This window comes from Anomaloglossus baeobatrachus, chromosome 11 (assembly GCF_048569485.1).
Source record: "Anomaloglossus baeobatrachus isolate aAnoBae1 chromosome 11, aAnoBae1.hap1, whole genome shotgun sequence".
NCBI classification, from domain to species: domain Eukaryota; kingdom Metazoa; phylum Chordata; class Amphibia; order Anura; family Aromobatidae; genus Anomaloglossus; species Anomaloglossus baeobatrachus.
This window is the reverse complement of record NC_134363.1, coordinates 4,855,227-4,871,266: the sequence shown is the minus strand read 5'-3', so window position 1 is coordinate 4,871,266 and position 16,040 is coordinate 4,855,227. Positions and strand designations below refer to the sequence as shown.

At 60.5% G+C, this 16,040-nt stretch overlaps 1 protein-coding gene across 1 annotated transcript in view; it reads left to right on the top strand.

Moving 5' to 3' along the window:
- HSPG2 (heparan sulfate proteoglycan 2) overlaps nt 1-16,040 on the top strand; it is a 281,820-nt gene that overhangs the window by 252,653 nt on the left and 13,127 nt on the right. The window contains 10 exon segments of the mRNA XM_075328538.1: nt 2,833-2,980; nt 4,120-4,230; nt 4,466-4,483; nt 6,843-6,927; nt 7,274-7,418; nt 7,492-7,591; nt 7,672-7,781; nt 14,423-14,531; nt 14,646-14,744; nt 14,828-15,049. Of these exon segments, the coding sequence (XP_075184653.1) occupies nt 2,833-2,980; nt 4,120-4,230; nt 4,466-4,483; nt 6,843-6,927; nt 7,274-7,418; nt 7,492-7,591; nt 7,672-7,781; nt 14,423-14,531; nt 14,646-14,744; nt 14,828-15,049 (1,147 nt within the window).

The window sequence follows — 16,040 nt, the reverse complement described above, 5'->3', positions numbered from 1 at the left end:
ACACCCACCCTACGAGAGCAGTCAGAGTGCCTCCTCTGTACACAGGACACCCACCCTACGAGGGCAGTCAGAGTGCCTCCTCTGTACACAGGACACCCACCCTACGAGGGCAGTCAGAGTGCCTCCTCTGTACACAGGACACCCACCCTACGAGGGCAGTGCCTCCTCTGTACACAGGACACCCACCCTACGAGGACAGTCAGAGTGCCTCCTCTGTACACAGGACACCCACCCTACGAGGGCAGTGCCTCCTCTGTACACAGGACACCCACCCTACGAGGGCAGTCAGAGTGCCTCCTCTCTACACAGGACACCCACCCTACAAGGGCAGTGCCTCCTCTGTACACAGGACACCCACCCTACGAGGGCAGTGCCTCCTCTCTACACAGGACACCCACCCTACGAGGGCAGTGCCTCCTCTGTACACAGGACACCCACCCTACGAGGGCAGTCAGAGTGCCTCCTCTGTACACAGGACACCCACCCTACGAGGGCAGTCAGAGTGCCTCCTCTCTACACAGGACACCCACCCTACAAGGGCAGTGCCTCCTCTGTACACAGGACACCCACCCTACGAGGGCAGTGCCTCCTCTGTACACAGGACACCCACCCTACGAGGGCAGTCAGAGTGCCTCCTCTGTACACAGGACACCCACCCTACGAGGGCAGTCAGAGTGCCTCCTCTGTACACAGGACACCCACCCTACGAGGGCAGTCAGAGTGCCTCCTCTGTACACAGGACACCCACCCTACGAGGGCAGTCAGAGTGCCTCCTCTGTACACAGGACACCCACCCTACGAGGGCAGTCAGAGTGCCTCCTCTGTACACAGGACACCCACCCTACGAGGGCAGTCAGAGTGCCTCCTCTGTACACAGGACACCCACCCTACGAGGGCAGTCAGAGTGCCTCCTCTGTACACAGGATACCCACCCTACGAGGGCAGTCAGAGCGCCTCCTCTGTACACAGGACACCCACCCTACGAGAGCAGTCAGAGCGCCTCCTCTGTACACAGGACACCCACCCTACGAGAGCAGTCAGAGCGCCTCCTCTGTATACAGGACACCCACCCTACGAGGGCAGTGCCTCCTCTGTACACAGGACACCCACCCTACGAGGGCAGTCAGAGTGCCTCCTCTGTACACAGGACACCCACCCTACGAGGGCAGTCAGAGTGCCTCCTCTGTACACAGGACACCCACCCTACGAGGGCAGTCAGAGTGCCTCCTCTGTACACAGGACACCCACCCTACGAGGGCAGTCAGAGTGCCTCCTCTGTACACAGGACACCCACCCTACGAGGGCAGTCAGAGTGCCTCCTCTGTACACAGGACACCCACCCTACGAGGGCAGTCAGAGTGCCTCCTCTGTACACAGGACACCCACCCTACAAGGGCAGTGCCTCCTCTGTACACAGGACACCCACCCTACGAGGGCAGTCAGAGTGCCTCCTCTCTACACAGGACACCCAGCCTACGAGGGCAGTGCCTCCTCTGTACACAGGACACCCACCCTACGAGGGCAGTCAGAGTGCCTCCTCTGTACACAGGACACCCACCCTACGAGGGCAGTCAGAGCGCCTCCTCTGTACACAGGACACCCACCCTACGAGAGCAGTCAGAGCGCCTCCTCTGTACACAGGACACCCACCCTACGAGAGCAGTCAGAGCGCCTCCTCTGTACACAGGACACCCACCCTACGAGGGCAGTGCCTCCTCTGTACACAGGACACCCACCCTACGAGGGCAGTCAGAGTGCCTCCTCTGTACACAGGACACCCACCCTACGAGGGCAGTCAGAGTGCCTCCTCTGTACACAGGACACCCACCCTACGAGGGCAGTCAGAGTGCCTCCTCTGTACACAGGACACCCACCCTACGAGGGCAGTCAGAGTGCCTCCTCTGTACACAGGACACCCACCCTACGAGGGCAGTCAGAGTGCCTCCTCTGTACACAGGACACCCACCCTACAAGGGCAGTGCCTCCTCTGTACACAGGACACCCACCCTACGAGGGCAGTCAGAGTGCCTCCTCTCTACACAGGACACCCACCCTACAAGGGCAGTGCCTCCTCTGTACACAGGACACCCACCCTACGAGGGCAGTCAGAGTGCCTCCTCTGTACACAGGACACCCACCCTACGAGGGCAGTCAGAGTGCCTCCTCTGTACACAGGACACCCACCCTACGAGGGCAGTCAGAGTGCCTCCTCTCTACACAGGACACCCACCCTACAAGGGCAGTGCCTCCTCTGTACACAGGACACCCACCCTACGAGGGCAGTCAGAGTGCCTCCTCTCTACACAGGACACCCACCCTACAAGGGCAGTGCCTCCTCTGTACACAGGACACCCACCCTACGAGGGCAGTCAGAGTGCCTCCTCTGTACACAGGACACCCACCCTACGAGGGCAGTCAGAGTGCCTCCTCTGTACACTGGACACCCACCCTACGAGGGCAGTCAGAGTGCCTCCTCTGTACACAGGACACCCACCCTACGAAGGCAGTCAGAGTGCCTCCTCTGTACACAGGACACCCACCCTACGAGGGCAGTCAGAGTGCCTCCTCTGTACACAGGACACCCACCCTACGAGGGCAGTCAGAGTGCCTCCTCTGTACACTGGACACCCACCCTACGAGGGCAGTCAGAGTGCCTCCTCTGTACACAGGACACCCACCCTACGAAGGCAGTCAGAGTGCCTCCTCTGTACACAGGACACCCACCCTACGAGGGCAGTCAGAGTGCCTCCTCTGTACAGAGTGCCTCCTCCTGTAGATATGCATTTACATGTGATGTCCGGGGCCGTCTGACTATCCTCTGTCCTGTGACAGCTGGAGGGCGACCTCCCCGGTGATTCTGTAATAGAGAACAACGTCTTGACGATACCATCTGTGAAGCCTGAAGATGCCGGCACTTACGTGTGCACCGCCGCCAACCGCCAGGGCAGAGTCACCGCCTTCTCCATGCTGAAAGTGCGAGGTGAGACATTGTATGGAGCGTTTATTATCTCCCCAATATGAGGAAGCCGTGTCTTGTCCTCCTCTGGGGGGCCGTGTTTTGTCCTCTGGGGGGGCCGTGTTTTGTCCTCTGGGGGGGGCCGTGTTTTGTCCTCTGGGGGGGCCGTGTTTTGTCCTCTGGGGGGGCCGTGTTTTGTCCTCTGGGGGGGGCCGTGTTTTGTCCTCTGGGGGGGCCGTGTTTTGTCCTCTGGGGGGGCCGTGTTTTGTCCTCTGGGGGGGCCGTGTTTTGTCCTCTGGGGGGGCCGTGTTTTGTCCTCTGGGGGGGCCGTGTTTTGTCCTCTGGGGGGGCCGTGTTTTGTCCTCTGGGGGGGCCGTGTTTTGTCCTCTGGGGGGGCCGTGTTTTGTCTTCGGGGGGGCCGTGTTTTGTCTTGGGGGGGGCCGTGTTTTGTCTTGGGGGGGCCGTGTTTTGTCTTGGGGGGGCCGTGTTTTGTCTTGAGGGGGGCCGTGTTTTGTCTTGGGGGGGGGGCGTGTTTTGTCTTCGGGGGGGCGTGTTTTGTCCTCGGGGGGCCGTGTTTTGTCCTTCTCTGGGAAGCCGTGTCTTGTCCTCCTCTGGGGGCCGTGTCCTGTCCTCCTCCGGGGGGCCGTGTCTTGTCCTCCTCGTGGGGCCGTGTCCTGTCCTCCTCTGGGAGGCCGTGTTTTGTCCTCCTCTGGGGGTCAGTGTTTTGTCCTCTGGGGGACCGTGTCCTGTCCTCCTCTGGGGGGGCCGTGTTTTGTCTTCGGGGGGGCCGTGTTTTGTCTTGGGGGGGCCGTGTTTTGTCTTCGGGGGGGGCGTGTTTTGTCCTCGGGGGGCCGTGTTTTGTCCTTCTCTGGGAAGCCGTGTCTTGTCCTCCTCCGGGGGGCCGTGTCTTGTCCTCCTCCGGGGGGCCGTGTCTTGTCCTCCTCCGGGGGGCCGTGTCCTGTCCTCCTCTGGGAGGCCGTGTTTTGTCCTCCTCTGGGGGTCAGTGTTTTGTCCTCTGGGGGGCCGTGTCCTGTCCTCCTCTGGGGGGCCGTGTCCTGTCCTCCTCTGGGGGGCCGTGTTTTGTCCTCCTCTGGGGGGCCGTGTTTTGTCCTCGGGGGGCTTTCCGTCTGTCCATCCTCATCTCTTCTTTTACTCCATTTCAGAGAGAGTGGTCCCGTACTTCACCGGCCATTCCCACCTCGCCCTGCCAAGCCTGAAAGATGCCCACAAGAAATTTGACATAAAGATCACCTTCCGACCAGACTACGCTGATGGTGAGTGCACGGCGACCGTGTGCGCTGTGTAATATATATATATATATGCATTGTAAACATTTCCTCTACGAGTCCTGGAGGAGGAGATGCCGGTTACTGCTCCATGCTCCGTCTCCTGCGTGTGTCTGTCACCTTTGCTCTTACTGTAAAGATCCCCTCCATGGTGTTAGGCCCCTTACTCCTGGCTGCTGCTCTCGTCTCCTCTGACTCTGTACTCCTCTTCTCTTCCCTCCAGCCCTCGTCCTGTACTCCGGTAAGTGTCCGGCCCTGCATGTCGGCCTGCACAGGTCTCCTGCTCGGCAGGTCCCAGATTTGCCGTGTTCATAACGGTGCATGAACCCTGTAGAATAACCCCCCCGAGACTCACAGCATGGTCTGATGGTGCTGCCCCCCGAGAGTCACACCATGGTCTGATGGTGCTGCCCCCCCCGAGAGTCACACCATGGTCTGATGGTGCTGCCCCCCCCGAGAGTCACACCATGGTCTGATGGTGCTCCCCCCCCCCAGAGCAGTCACACCATGGTATGATGGTGCTGCCCCCCCGAGAGTCACATCATGGTCTGATGGTGCTCCCCCCCCCCCAGAGCAGTCACACCATGGTCTGCTGGTGCTGCCCCCTGAGAGTCACACCATGGTCTGATGGTGCTGCCCTGACACCATGGTCTGATGGTGCTGCCCCCAGAGCAGTCACACCATGGTCTGATGGTGCTTCTCTCCCAGAGCAGTCACACCATGGTCTGATGGTGCTTCTCCTAGAGCAATCACACCATGGTCTTATGGTGCTTCCCCCAGAGCAGTCACACCATGGACTGATGGTGCTTCCCCCAGAGCAGTCACACCATGGTCTGATGGTGCGGCCCCCAGAGCAGTCACACCATGGTCTGATGGTGCTTCCCCCAGAGCAGTCACACCATGGTCTGATGGTGCTTCCCCCAGAGCAGTCACACCATGGTCTGATTGTGCTTCCCCCAGAGCAGTCACACCATGGTCTGATGGTGCGGCCCCCAGAGCAGTCACACCATGGTCTGATTGTGCTTCCCCCAGAGCAGTCACACCATGGTCTTATGGTGCTGCCCCCAGAGCAGTCACACCATGGTCTGATGGTGCTTCCCCCAGAGCAGTCACACCATGGTCTGATGGTGCTTCTCCTAGAGCAGTCACACCATGGTCTGATGGTGCTGCCCTCACACCATGGTCTGATGGTGCTGTCCCCAGAGCAGTCACACCATGGTCTGATGGTGCTTCCCCCAGAGCAGTCACACAATGGTCTGATGGTGCTGTCCCCAGAGCAGTCACACCATGGTCTGATGGTGCTGCCTTCACACCATGGTCTGATGGTGCTGTCCCCAGAGCAGTCACACCATGGTCTGATGGTGCTGCCTACACACCATGGTCTGATGGTGCTGTCCCCAGAGCAGTCACACCATGGTCTGATGGTGCTTCCCCCAGAGCAGTCACACCATGGTCTGATGGTGCTGCCCCCAGAGCAGTCACACCATGGTCTGATGGTGCTGCCCCCAGAGCAGTCACACCATGGTCTGATGGTGCTTCCCCCAGAGCAGCCACACCATGGTCTGATGGTGCTGCCCCCAGAGCAGTCACACCATGGTCTGATGGTGCTGCCCCCAGAGCAGTCACACCATGGTCTGATGGTGCTGCCCCCAGAGCAGTCACACCATGGTCTGATGGTGCTTCCCCCAGAGCAGCCACACCATGGTCTGATGGTGCTTCCCCCAGAGCAGTCACACCATGGTCTGATGGTGCTGCCCCAGAGCAGTCACACCATAGTCTCATGGTGCTTCCCCCCAGAGTAGTCACACCATGGTCTGATGGTGCTGCCCCCAGAGCAGTCACACCATGGTCTGATGGTGCTGTCCCCAGAGCAGTCACACCATAGTCTCATGGTGCTTCCTCCCAGAGCAGTCACACCATGGTCTGATGGTGCTTCCCCTAGAGCAGTCACACCATGGTCTGATGGTGCTGCCCCCAGAGCAGTCACACCATGGTCTGATGGTGCTTCCCCTAGAGCAGTCACACCATGGTCTGATGGTGCTGCCCCCAGAGCAGTCACACCATGGTCTGATGGTGCTGCCCCCCCAGAGCAGTCACGCCATGGTCTGATGGTGCTTCCCCCAGAGCAGTCACACCATGGTCTGATGGTGCTTCCCCCCCAGAGCAGTCACACCATGGTCTGATGGTGCTGCCCCCCCAGAGCAGTCACACCATGGTCTGATGGTGCTTCCCCCCAGAGCAGTCACACCATGGTCTGATGGTGCTGCCCCCCCAGAGCAGTCACACCATGGTCTGATGGTGCTGCCCCCAGAGCAGTCACACCATGGTCTGATGGTGCTGCCCCCCCAGAGCAGTCACACCATGGTCTGATGGTGCTGTACAAGCCCCTGTGCTGCTCAGCCTGACAACTCCCATTATGCATTGCTGTGTGCACCGTGTGATTGTCCCGCAGCCCCCCACCACAACCAGCCCAGGCGGAGCAGGAGACTTTGAGTTATCCACTATCACTCCCATCATCCCCCTCCATACAGAGACCTCGGTATCTCTCCCATCATCCCCCTCGGTATCACTCCCTCCTGGTGACTGTTGCTCTTCCTCAGGGATGCTGGTGTACAGCGGGCAGAAGAAAAGTAAAGGCGCAGATTTCATGTCCTTCGGCCTCGTAGGGGGACGCCCAGAATTCAGGTGAGGAGTGCGATTGTGCCATCAGGGGTATTCGCGGGCCTATTTCTGGGGGTATTCGCGGGCCTATTTCTGGGGGTATTCGCGGGCCTATTTCTGGGGGTACTCGTGGGTCTATTTCTGGGGGGAGTCGCAGACCCATTTTTTGGGGGAGTCGCGGGCCTATTTTTGGGCGTACTCGTGTGCCCATTTCTGGGGGGAGTCGTGAGCCCATTTCTGGGGTACTCTTGGACCCATTTTATCAGTCTAAATTTGGCCATTAGACACGTCCCCACGGGACTTCATCTGGTGTTTTACCTTCTGTGACTGAAGCTTCAGGCCGTGTCATGTGTCTCCTGTGTGGTTCCAGATTTGACGCAGGGTCGGGGATGGCGACCATCCGGTACCCTATACCCATTAGTCTGGGCGAGTTCCATACTGTGACTCTGTACAGGAATCTGAATCAGGGATCGATGGTGGTGGATAACCAGACGCCTGTGAACGGCACCTCCCAGGTACCTTGTCCTTGTGGACGCTTCCTACATGTCATCGCTTGGCCCACATTACACCTGGCCTTTCTGTTTTTAGGGCAAATTCCAAGGTCTGGACCTGAATGAGGAGCTGTATCTCGGAGGGTATCCAAACTTTGAGACCGTGTCCAAGACTGATTTGAGCAGAGGCTTTGTGGGTGAGTAGACACTTGTCCCTGTTCTTACGTCTCCTCCCTCAGAGCTACCATCCCTCACGGTACTGCGCTTGTGTCCCCAGGCTGCGTCCGTCAGCTGCTCATCCAGGGTGAGGAGGTCATCTTCAAGGACTTGGATCTAAGTGCAAAAGGCATCTCCAACTGCCCGACCTGTAGAGACCGACCGTGCAAGGTAAAGGTCCCAGCTGTGCATTGCGCTAGCTTCCTCCACTCTGGCCAGGCGGTGGCTCCAGTAGTGGCTATTCAACCCCCTGCCTCTAGGCACCAATAGTGGCTCCTCAACCTCCTGCCTCTATGCATCTGCAGTGGCTCTCCATGACCTCCTGCCTCTAGGCACTGATAGTGGCTCTCTGACCTTCTGCCTCTAGGCTGTGGTAGTGGCTCTCTGACCTCCTGCCTCTAGGCCGTGCTATTGGCTCTCTGACCTTCTGCCTCTAGGCCGTGGTAGTGGCTCTCTGACCTTCTGCCTCTAGGCCGTGGTAGTGGCTCTCTGACCTTCTGCCTCTAGGCCGTGGTAGTGGCTCTCTGACCTTCTGTCTCTAGGCCGTGGTAGTGGCTCTCTGACCTCCTGCCTCTAGGCCGTGCTAGTGGCTCTCTGACCTCCTGCCTCTAGGCCGTGGTAGTGGCTCTCTGACCTTCTGCCTCTAGGCCGTGCTAGTGGCTCTCTGACCTTCTGCCTCTAGGCCGTGGTAGTGGCTCTCTGACCTTCTGTCTCTAGGCTGTGGTAGTGGCTCTCTGACCTCCTGCCTCTAGGCCGTGGTAGTGGCTCTCTGACCTTCTGCCTCTAGGCCGTGGTAGTGGCTCTCTGACCTTCTGCCTCTAGGCCGTGGTAGTGGCTCTCTGACCTTCTGCCTCTGGACCGTGGTAGTGGCTCTCTGACCTTCTGCCTCTGGGCCGTGCTAGTGGTTCTCTGACCTTCTGCCTCTAGGCCGTGCTAGTGGCTCTCTGACCTTCTGCCTCTAGGCCGTGCAAGTGGCTCTCTGACCTTCTGCCTCTAGGCCGTGCTAGTGGCTCTCTGACCTTCTGCCTCTGGGCCGTGGTAGTGGCTCTCTGACCTCCTGCCTCTAGGCCGTGGTAGTGGCTCTCTGACCTTCTGCCTCTAGGCCGTGCTAGTGGCTCTCTGACCTTCTGCCTCTAGGCCGTGGTAGTGGCTCTCTGACCTTCTGTCTCTAGGCTGTGGTAGTGGCTCTCTGACCTCCTGCCTCTAGGCCGTGGTAGTGGCTCTCTGACCTTCTGCCTCTAGGCCGTGGTAGTGGCTCTCTGACCTTCTGCCTCTAGGCCGTGCTAGTGGCTCTCTGACCTTCTGCCTCTGGGCCGTGGTAGTGGCTCTCTGACCTCCTGCCTCTAGGCCGTGCTAGTGGCTCTCTGACCTTCTGCCTCTAGGCCGTGCTAGTGGCTCTCTGACCTTCTGCCTCTAGGCCGTGCTAGTGGCTCTCTGACCTTCTGCCTCTAGGCCGTGGTAGTGGCTCTCTGACCTCCTGCCTCTAGGCCGTGCTAGTGGCTCTCTGACCTCCTGCCTCTAGGCCGTGGTAGTGGCTCTCTGACCTCCTGCCTCTAGGCCGTGGTAGTGGCTCTCTGACCTCCTGCCTCTAGGCCGTGGTAGTGGCTCTCTGACCTTCTGCCTCTAGGCCGTGGTAGTGGCTCTCTGACCTTCTGCCTCTAGGCCGTGGTAGTGGCTCTCTGAGCTTCTGCCTCTGGGCCGTGGTAGTGGCTCTCTGACCTTCTGCCTCTGGGCCGTGGTAGTGGCTCTCTGACCTTCTGCCTCTGGGCCGTGCTAGTGGCTCTCTGACCTTCTGCCTCTAGGCCGTGGTAGTGGCTCTCTGACCTCCTGCCTCTAGGCCGTGCTAGTGGCTCTCTGACCTCCTGCCTCTAGGCCGTACTAGTGGCTCTCTGACCTTCTGCCTCTAGGCCGTGGTAGTGGCTCTCTGACCTTCTGTCTCTAGGCCGTGGTAGTGGCTCTCTGACCTCCTGCCTCTAGGCCGTGGTAGTGGCTCTCTGACCTTCTGCCTCTAGGCCGTGGTAGTGGCTCTCTGACCTTCTGCCTCTAGGCCGTGGTAGTGGCTCTCTGACCTTCTGTCTCTAGGCCGTGGTAGTGGCTCTCTGACCTCCTGCCTCTAGGCCGTGGTAGTGGCTCTCTGACCTCCTGCCTCTAGGTTGTGGTAGTGGCTCTCTGACCTTCTGCCTCTAGGCCGTGGTAGTGGCTCTCTGACCTCCTGCCTCTAGGCCGTGGTAGTGGCTCTCTGACCTCCTGCCTCTAGGCCGTGGTAGTGGCTCTCTGACCTTCTGCCTCTAGGCCGTGGTAGTGGCTCTCTGACCTTCTGCCTCTAGGCCGTGGTAGTGGCTCTCTGACCTTCTGCCTCTAGGCCGTGGTAGTGGCTCTCTGACCTTCTGCCTCTAGGCCGTGCTAGTGGCTCTCTGACCTCCTGCCTCTAGGCCGTGGTATTGGCTCTCTGACCTTCTGCCTCTAGGCCGTGGTAGTGGCTCTCTGACCTTCTGTCTCTAGGCCGTGGTAGTGGCTCTCTGACCTCCTGCCTCTAGGCCGTGGTAGTGGCTCTCTGACCTTCTGCCTCTAGGCCGTGGTAGTGGCTCTCTGACCTTCTGTCTCTAGGCCATGGTAGTGGCCCTCTGACCTCCTGCCTCTAGGCCGTGGTAGTGGCTCTCTGACCTCCTGCCTCTAGGTTGTGGTAGTGGCTCTCTGACCTTCTGCCTCTAGGCCGTGGTAGTGGCTCTCTGACCTCCTGCCTCTAGGCCGTGGTAGTAGCTCTCTGACCTCCTGCCTCTAGGCCGTGCTAGTGGCTCTCTGACCTTCTGCCTCTAGGCCGTGGTAGTGGCTCTCTGACCTCCTGCCTCTAGGCCGTGGTAGTGGCTCTCTGACCTCCTGCCTCTAGGCCGTGGTAGTGGCTCTCTGACCTCCTGCCTCTAGGCCGTGGTAGTGGCTCTCTGACCTCCTGCCTCTAGGCCGTGGTAGTGGCTCTCTGACCTTCTGCCTCTAGGCCGTGCTAGTGGCTCTCTGACCTTCTGCCTCTAGGCCGTGCTAGTGGCTCTCTGACCTTCTGCCTCTAGGCCGTGCTAGTGGCTCTCTGACCTTCTGCCTCTAGGCCGTGCTAGTGGCTCTCTGACCTCCTGCCTCTAGGCCGTGCTAGTGGCTCTCTGACCTCCTGCCTCTAGGCCGTGGTAGTGGCTCTCTGACCTCCTGCCTCTAGGCCGTGGTAGTGGCTCTCTGACCTCCTGCCTCTAGGCCGTGGTAGTGGCTCTCTGACCTCCTGCCTCTAGGCCGTGGTAGTGGCTCTCTGACCTCCTGCCTCTAGGCCGTGGTAGTGGCTCTCTGACCTTCTGCCTCTAGGCCGTGGTAGTGGCTCTCTGACCTTCTGCCTCTGGGCCGTGGTAGTGGCTCTCTGAGCTTCTGCCTCTGGGCCGTGGTAGTGGCTCTCTGACCTTCTGCCTCTGGGCCGTGGTAGTGGCTCTCTGACCTTCTGCCTCTGGGCCGTGCTAGTGGCTCTCTGACCTTCTGCCTCTAGGCCGTGGTAGTGGCTCTCTGACCTCCTGCCTCTAGGCCGTGCTAGTGGCTCTCTGACCTCCTGCCTCTAGGCCGTGCTAGTGGCTCTCTGACCTCCTGCCTCTAGGCCGTGGTAGTGGCTCTCTGACCTTCTGCCTCTAGGCCGTGGTAGTGGCTCTCTGACCTCCTGCCTCTAGGCCATGGTAGTGGCTCTCTGACCTTCTGTCTCTAGGCCGTGGTAGTGGCTCTCTGACCTCCTGCCTCTAGGCCGTGGTAGTGGCTCTCTGACCTCCTGCCTCTAGGTTGTGGTAGTGGCTCTCTGACCTTCTGCCTCTAGGCCGTGGTAGTGGCTCTCTGACCTCCTGCCTCTAGGCCGTGGTAGTGGCTCTCTGACCTCCTGCCTCTAGGCCGTGGTAGTGGCTCTCTGACCTTCTGCCTCTAGGCCGTGGTAGTGGCTCTCTGACCTTCTGCCTCTAGGCCGTGGTAGTGGCTCTCTGACCTTCTGCCTCTAGGCCGTGGTAGTGGCTCTCTGACCTTCTGCCTCTAGGCCGTGCTAGTGGCTCTCTGACCTCCTGCCTCTAGGCCGTGGTATTGGCTCTCTGACCTTCTGCCTCTAGGCCGTGGTAGTGGCTCTCTGACCTTCTGCCTCTAGGCCGTGCTAGTGGCTCTCTGACCTCCTGCCTCTAGGCCGTGGTATTGGCTCTCTGACCTTCTGCCTCTAGGCCGTGGTAGTGGCTCTCTGACCTTCTGTCTCTAGGCCGTGGTAGTGGCTCTCTGACCTCCTGCCTCTAGGCCGTGGTAGTGGCTCTCTGACCTTCTGCCTCTAGGCCGTGGTAGTGGCTCTCTGACCTTCTGTCTCTAGGCCATGGTAGTGGCCCTCTGACCTCCTGCCTCTAGGCCGTGGTAGTGGCTCTCTGACCTCCTGCCTCTAGGTTGTGGTAGTGGCTCTCTGACCTTCTGCCTCTAGGCCGTGGTAGTGGCTCTCTGACCTCCTGCCTCTAGGCCGTGGTAGTGGCTCTCTGACCTCCTGCCTCTAGGCCGTGCTAGTGGCTCTCTGACCTTCTGCCTCTAGGCCGTGGTAGTGGCTCTCTGACCTCCTGCCTCTAGGCCGTGGTAGTGGCTCTCTGACCTCCTGCCTCTAGGCCGTGGTAGTGGCTCTCTGACCTCCTGCCTCTAGGCCGTGGTAGTGGCTCTCTGACCTCCTGCCTCTAGGCCGTGGTAGTGGCTCTCTGACCTCCTGCCTCTAGGCCGTGGTAGTGGCTCTCTGACCTTCTGCCTCTTGGCCGTGGTAGTGGCTCTCTGACCTTCTGCCTCTAGGCCGTGGTAGTGGCTCTCTGACCTTCTGCCTCTAGGCCGTGGTAGTGGCTCTCTGACCTTCTGCCTCTAGGCCGTGCTAGTGGCTCTCTGACCTCCTGCCTCTAGGCACTGATAGTGGCTCTCTGACCACCGGTCTCTAGGCCGTGGTAGTGGCTCTCTGACCTCCTGCCTCTAGGCCGTGCTAGTGGCTCTCTGACCTCCTGCCTCTAGGCCGTGCTAGTGGCTCTCTGACCTCCTGCCTCTAGGCCGTGGTAGTGGCTCTCTGACCTCCTGCCTCTAGGCCGTGGTAGTGGCTCTCTGACCTCCTGCCTCTAGGCCGTGGTAGTGGCTCTCTGACCTTCTGCCTCTAGGCCGTGCTAGTGGCTCTCTGACCTTCTGCCTCTAGGCTGTGCTAGTGGCTCTCTGACCTTCTGCCTCTAGGCCGTGCTAGTGGCTCTCTGACCTTCTGCCTCTAGGCCGTGCTAGTGGCTCTCTGACCTCCTGCCTCTAGGCCGTGCTAGTGGCTCTCTGACCTTCTGCCTCTAGGCCGTGGTAGTGGCTCTCTGACCTCCTGCCTCTAGGCCGTGGTAGTGGCTCTCTGACCTCCTGCCTCTAGGCCGTGGTAGTGGCTCTCTGACTTCCTGCCTCTAGGCCGTGCTAGTGGCTCTCTGACCTTCTGCCTCTAGGCCGTGCTAGTGGCTCTCTGACCTTCTGCCTCTAGGCCGTGCTAGTGGCTCTCTGACCTCCTGCCTCTAGGCCGTGCTAGTGGCTCTCTGACCTTCTGCCTCTAGGCCGTGGTAGTGGCTCTCTGACCTTCTGCCTCTAGGCCGTGGTAGTGGCTCTCTGACCTCCTGCCTCTAGGCCGTGCTAGTGGCTCTCTGACCTTCTGCCTCTAGGCCGTGCTAGTGGCTCTCTGACCTTCTGCCTCTAGGCCGTGGTAGTGGCTCTCTGACCTCCTGCCTCTAGGCCGTGGTAGTGGCTCTCTGACCTCCTGCCTCTAGGCCGTGGTAGTGGCTCTCTGACCTCCTCCCTCTAGGCCGTGCTAGTGGCTCTCTGACCTCCTGCCTCTAGGCCGTGGTAGTGGCTCTCTGACCTCCTGCCTCTAGGCCGTGGTAGTGGCTCTCTGACCTCCTGCCTCTAGGCCGTGGTAGTGGCTCTCTGACCTCCTGCCTCTAGGCCGTGCTAGTGGCTCTCTGACCTCCTGCCTCTAGGCCGTGTTAGTGGCTCTCTGACCTCCTGCCTCTAGGCCGTGGTAGTGGCTCTCTGACCTTCTGCCTCTAGGCCGTGGTAGTGGCTCTCTGACCTTCTGCCTCTAGGCCGTGCTAGTGGCTCTCTGACCTCCTGCCTCTAGGCCGTGGTAGTGGCTCTCTGACCTCCTGCCTCTAGGCCGTGCTAGTGGCTCTCTGACCTCCTTCCTCTAGGTTGTGGTAGTGGCTCTCTGACCTTCTGCCTCTAGGCCGTGGTAGTGGCTCTCTGACCTCCTGCCTCTAGGCCGTGGTAGTGGCTCTCTGACCTTCTGCCTCTAGGCCGCGGTAGTGGCTCTCTGACCTTCTGCCTCTAGGCCGTGGTAGTGGCTCTCTGACCTTCTGCCTCTAGGCCGTGCTAGTGGCTCTCTGACCTCCTGCCTCTAGGCCGTGGTATTGGCTCTCTGACCTTCTGCCTCTAGGCCGTGGTAGTGGCTCTCTGACCTTCTGCCTCTAGGCCGTGGTAGTGGCTCTCTGACCTTCTGCCTCTAGGCCGTGGTAGTGGCTCTCTGACCTCCTGCCTCTAGGCCGTGGTAGTGGTTCTCTGACCTCCTGCCTCTAGGCCGTGGTAGTGGCTCTCTGACCTCCTGCCTCTAGGCCGTGGTAGTGGTTCTCTGACCTCCTGCCTCTAGGCCGTGGTAGTGGCTCTCTGACCTCCTGCCTCTAGGCCGTGGTAGTGGTTCTCTGACCTCCTGCCTCTAGGCCGTGGTAGTGGCTCTCTGACCTTCTGCCTCTAGGCACAGGGCCACTCTAAGTAGGTGTTTTTGCTCATTTCAGAACAGAGGAATATGCCGGGACTCGGACAGCAGCAGTTACGTCTGTGATTGTCCTCCCGGCTTTGCTGGCAGCAATTGTGAACATCACCAGGCCCTGCACTGTCACCCAGGTAATGTGGCACCGGCCCCGGGAGGGTGTCCTCCTCTGCTGGCCTCCTCCCCCTGCTGGCCTCCTCCCCCTGCTGGCCTCCCCCTGTCCTCCTCACCGCTATTCTCCTCCTCAGGCGCCTGTGGGCATGAGGCCACCTGCATCAACCGCGCTGATGGGACGGGATACACATGTCGTTGCCACCTGGGCAAATCTGGAGAAAAGTGCATGGATGGTATGTAGCGGTGACACGGGCAGGTGCCCCCATGGCATGAGGCTGGTGCCACCCGGCACATAACTGCGCCCTCTCTCCTGCAGGCGTCATGGTGAACACCCCTTCATTTAATGGAGAAACCTCCTACATCTCGTACCCGTCTCTCACCAACATCCACAATGACCTGCGGGTGGACATGGAGTTCAAGCCTCTGTCTCCGAACGGACTCTTATTCTTCAGTGGGGGGAAGGGCGCTCCGGTGGAAGACTTCGTGTCGCTCACCATGGCCAAAGGACATCTGGAATTCCGCTATGAGCTGGGATCAGGTGAGGCGGCCTCCAGAGCCGCGGTGACGGCAACTCCTACCAGACCACTGTGAAAGGGCCCGCTGCCCCCATACCACCACCAAGTCTCCACTGCAGAGCCCCCCACTCCCTCCTGTCTGCACTGGAGCCCCCCGCTCCCTCCTGTCTGCACTGGAGCCCCCCACTCCCTCCTGTCTGCACTGGAGCCCCCCGCTCCCTCCTGTCTGCACTGGAGCCCCCCGCTCCCTCCTGTCTGCACTGGAGCCCCCCGCTCCCTCCTGTCTGCACTGGAGCCCCCCGCTCCCTCCTGTCTGCACTGGAGCCCCCCGCTCCCTCCTGTCTGCACTGGAGCCCCCCGCTCCCTCCTGTCTGCACTGGAGCCCCCCGCTCCCTCCTGTCTGCACTGGAGCCCCCCACTCCCTCCTGTCTGCACTGGAGCCCCCCGCTCCCTCCTGTCTGCACTGGAGCCCCCCGCTCCCTCCTGTCTGCACTGGAGCCCCCCGCTCCCTCCTGTCTGCACTGGAGCCCCCCGCTCCCTCCTGTCTGCACTGGAGCCCCCCCGCTCCCTCCTGTCTGCACTGGAGCCCCCCGCTCCCTCCTGTCTGCACTGGAGCCCCCCACTCCCTCCTGTCTGCACTGGAGCCCCCCGCTCCCTCCTGTCTGCACTGGAGTCCCCCGCTCCCTCCTGTCTGCACTGGAGCCCCCTGCTCCCTCCTGTCTGCACTGGAGCCCCCCGCTCCCTCCTGTCTGCGCTGGAGTCAGCGGATTCCCTGGGACTAGTCCGGCCGCCATCTTGTAAGCCTGGCACTTCTGTGTGACTGACAAGGGTGAGATCACCGGCGGCTCCTTGGACATCTCAGATATGTTCTTCCGGTCCCAGCCCCTCTGGCGCACTGCCCCGGGCACTGACTGTCACGTGTGCGCAAACGTGGATGGAGCCACCAGTGACCTCAATCACACAAGATAGCAGACAAGGCTTGTCCAGGGAACTCAGCGCCCCACTGGACCAGTC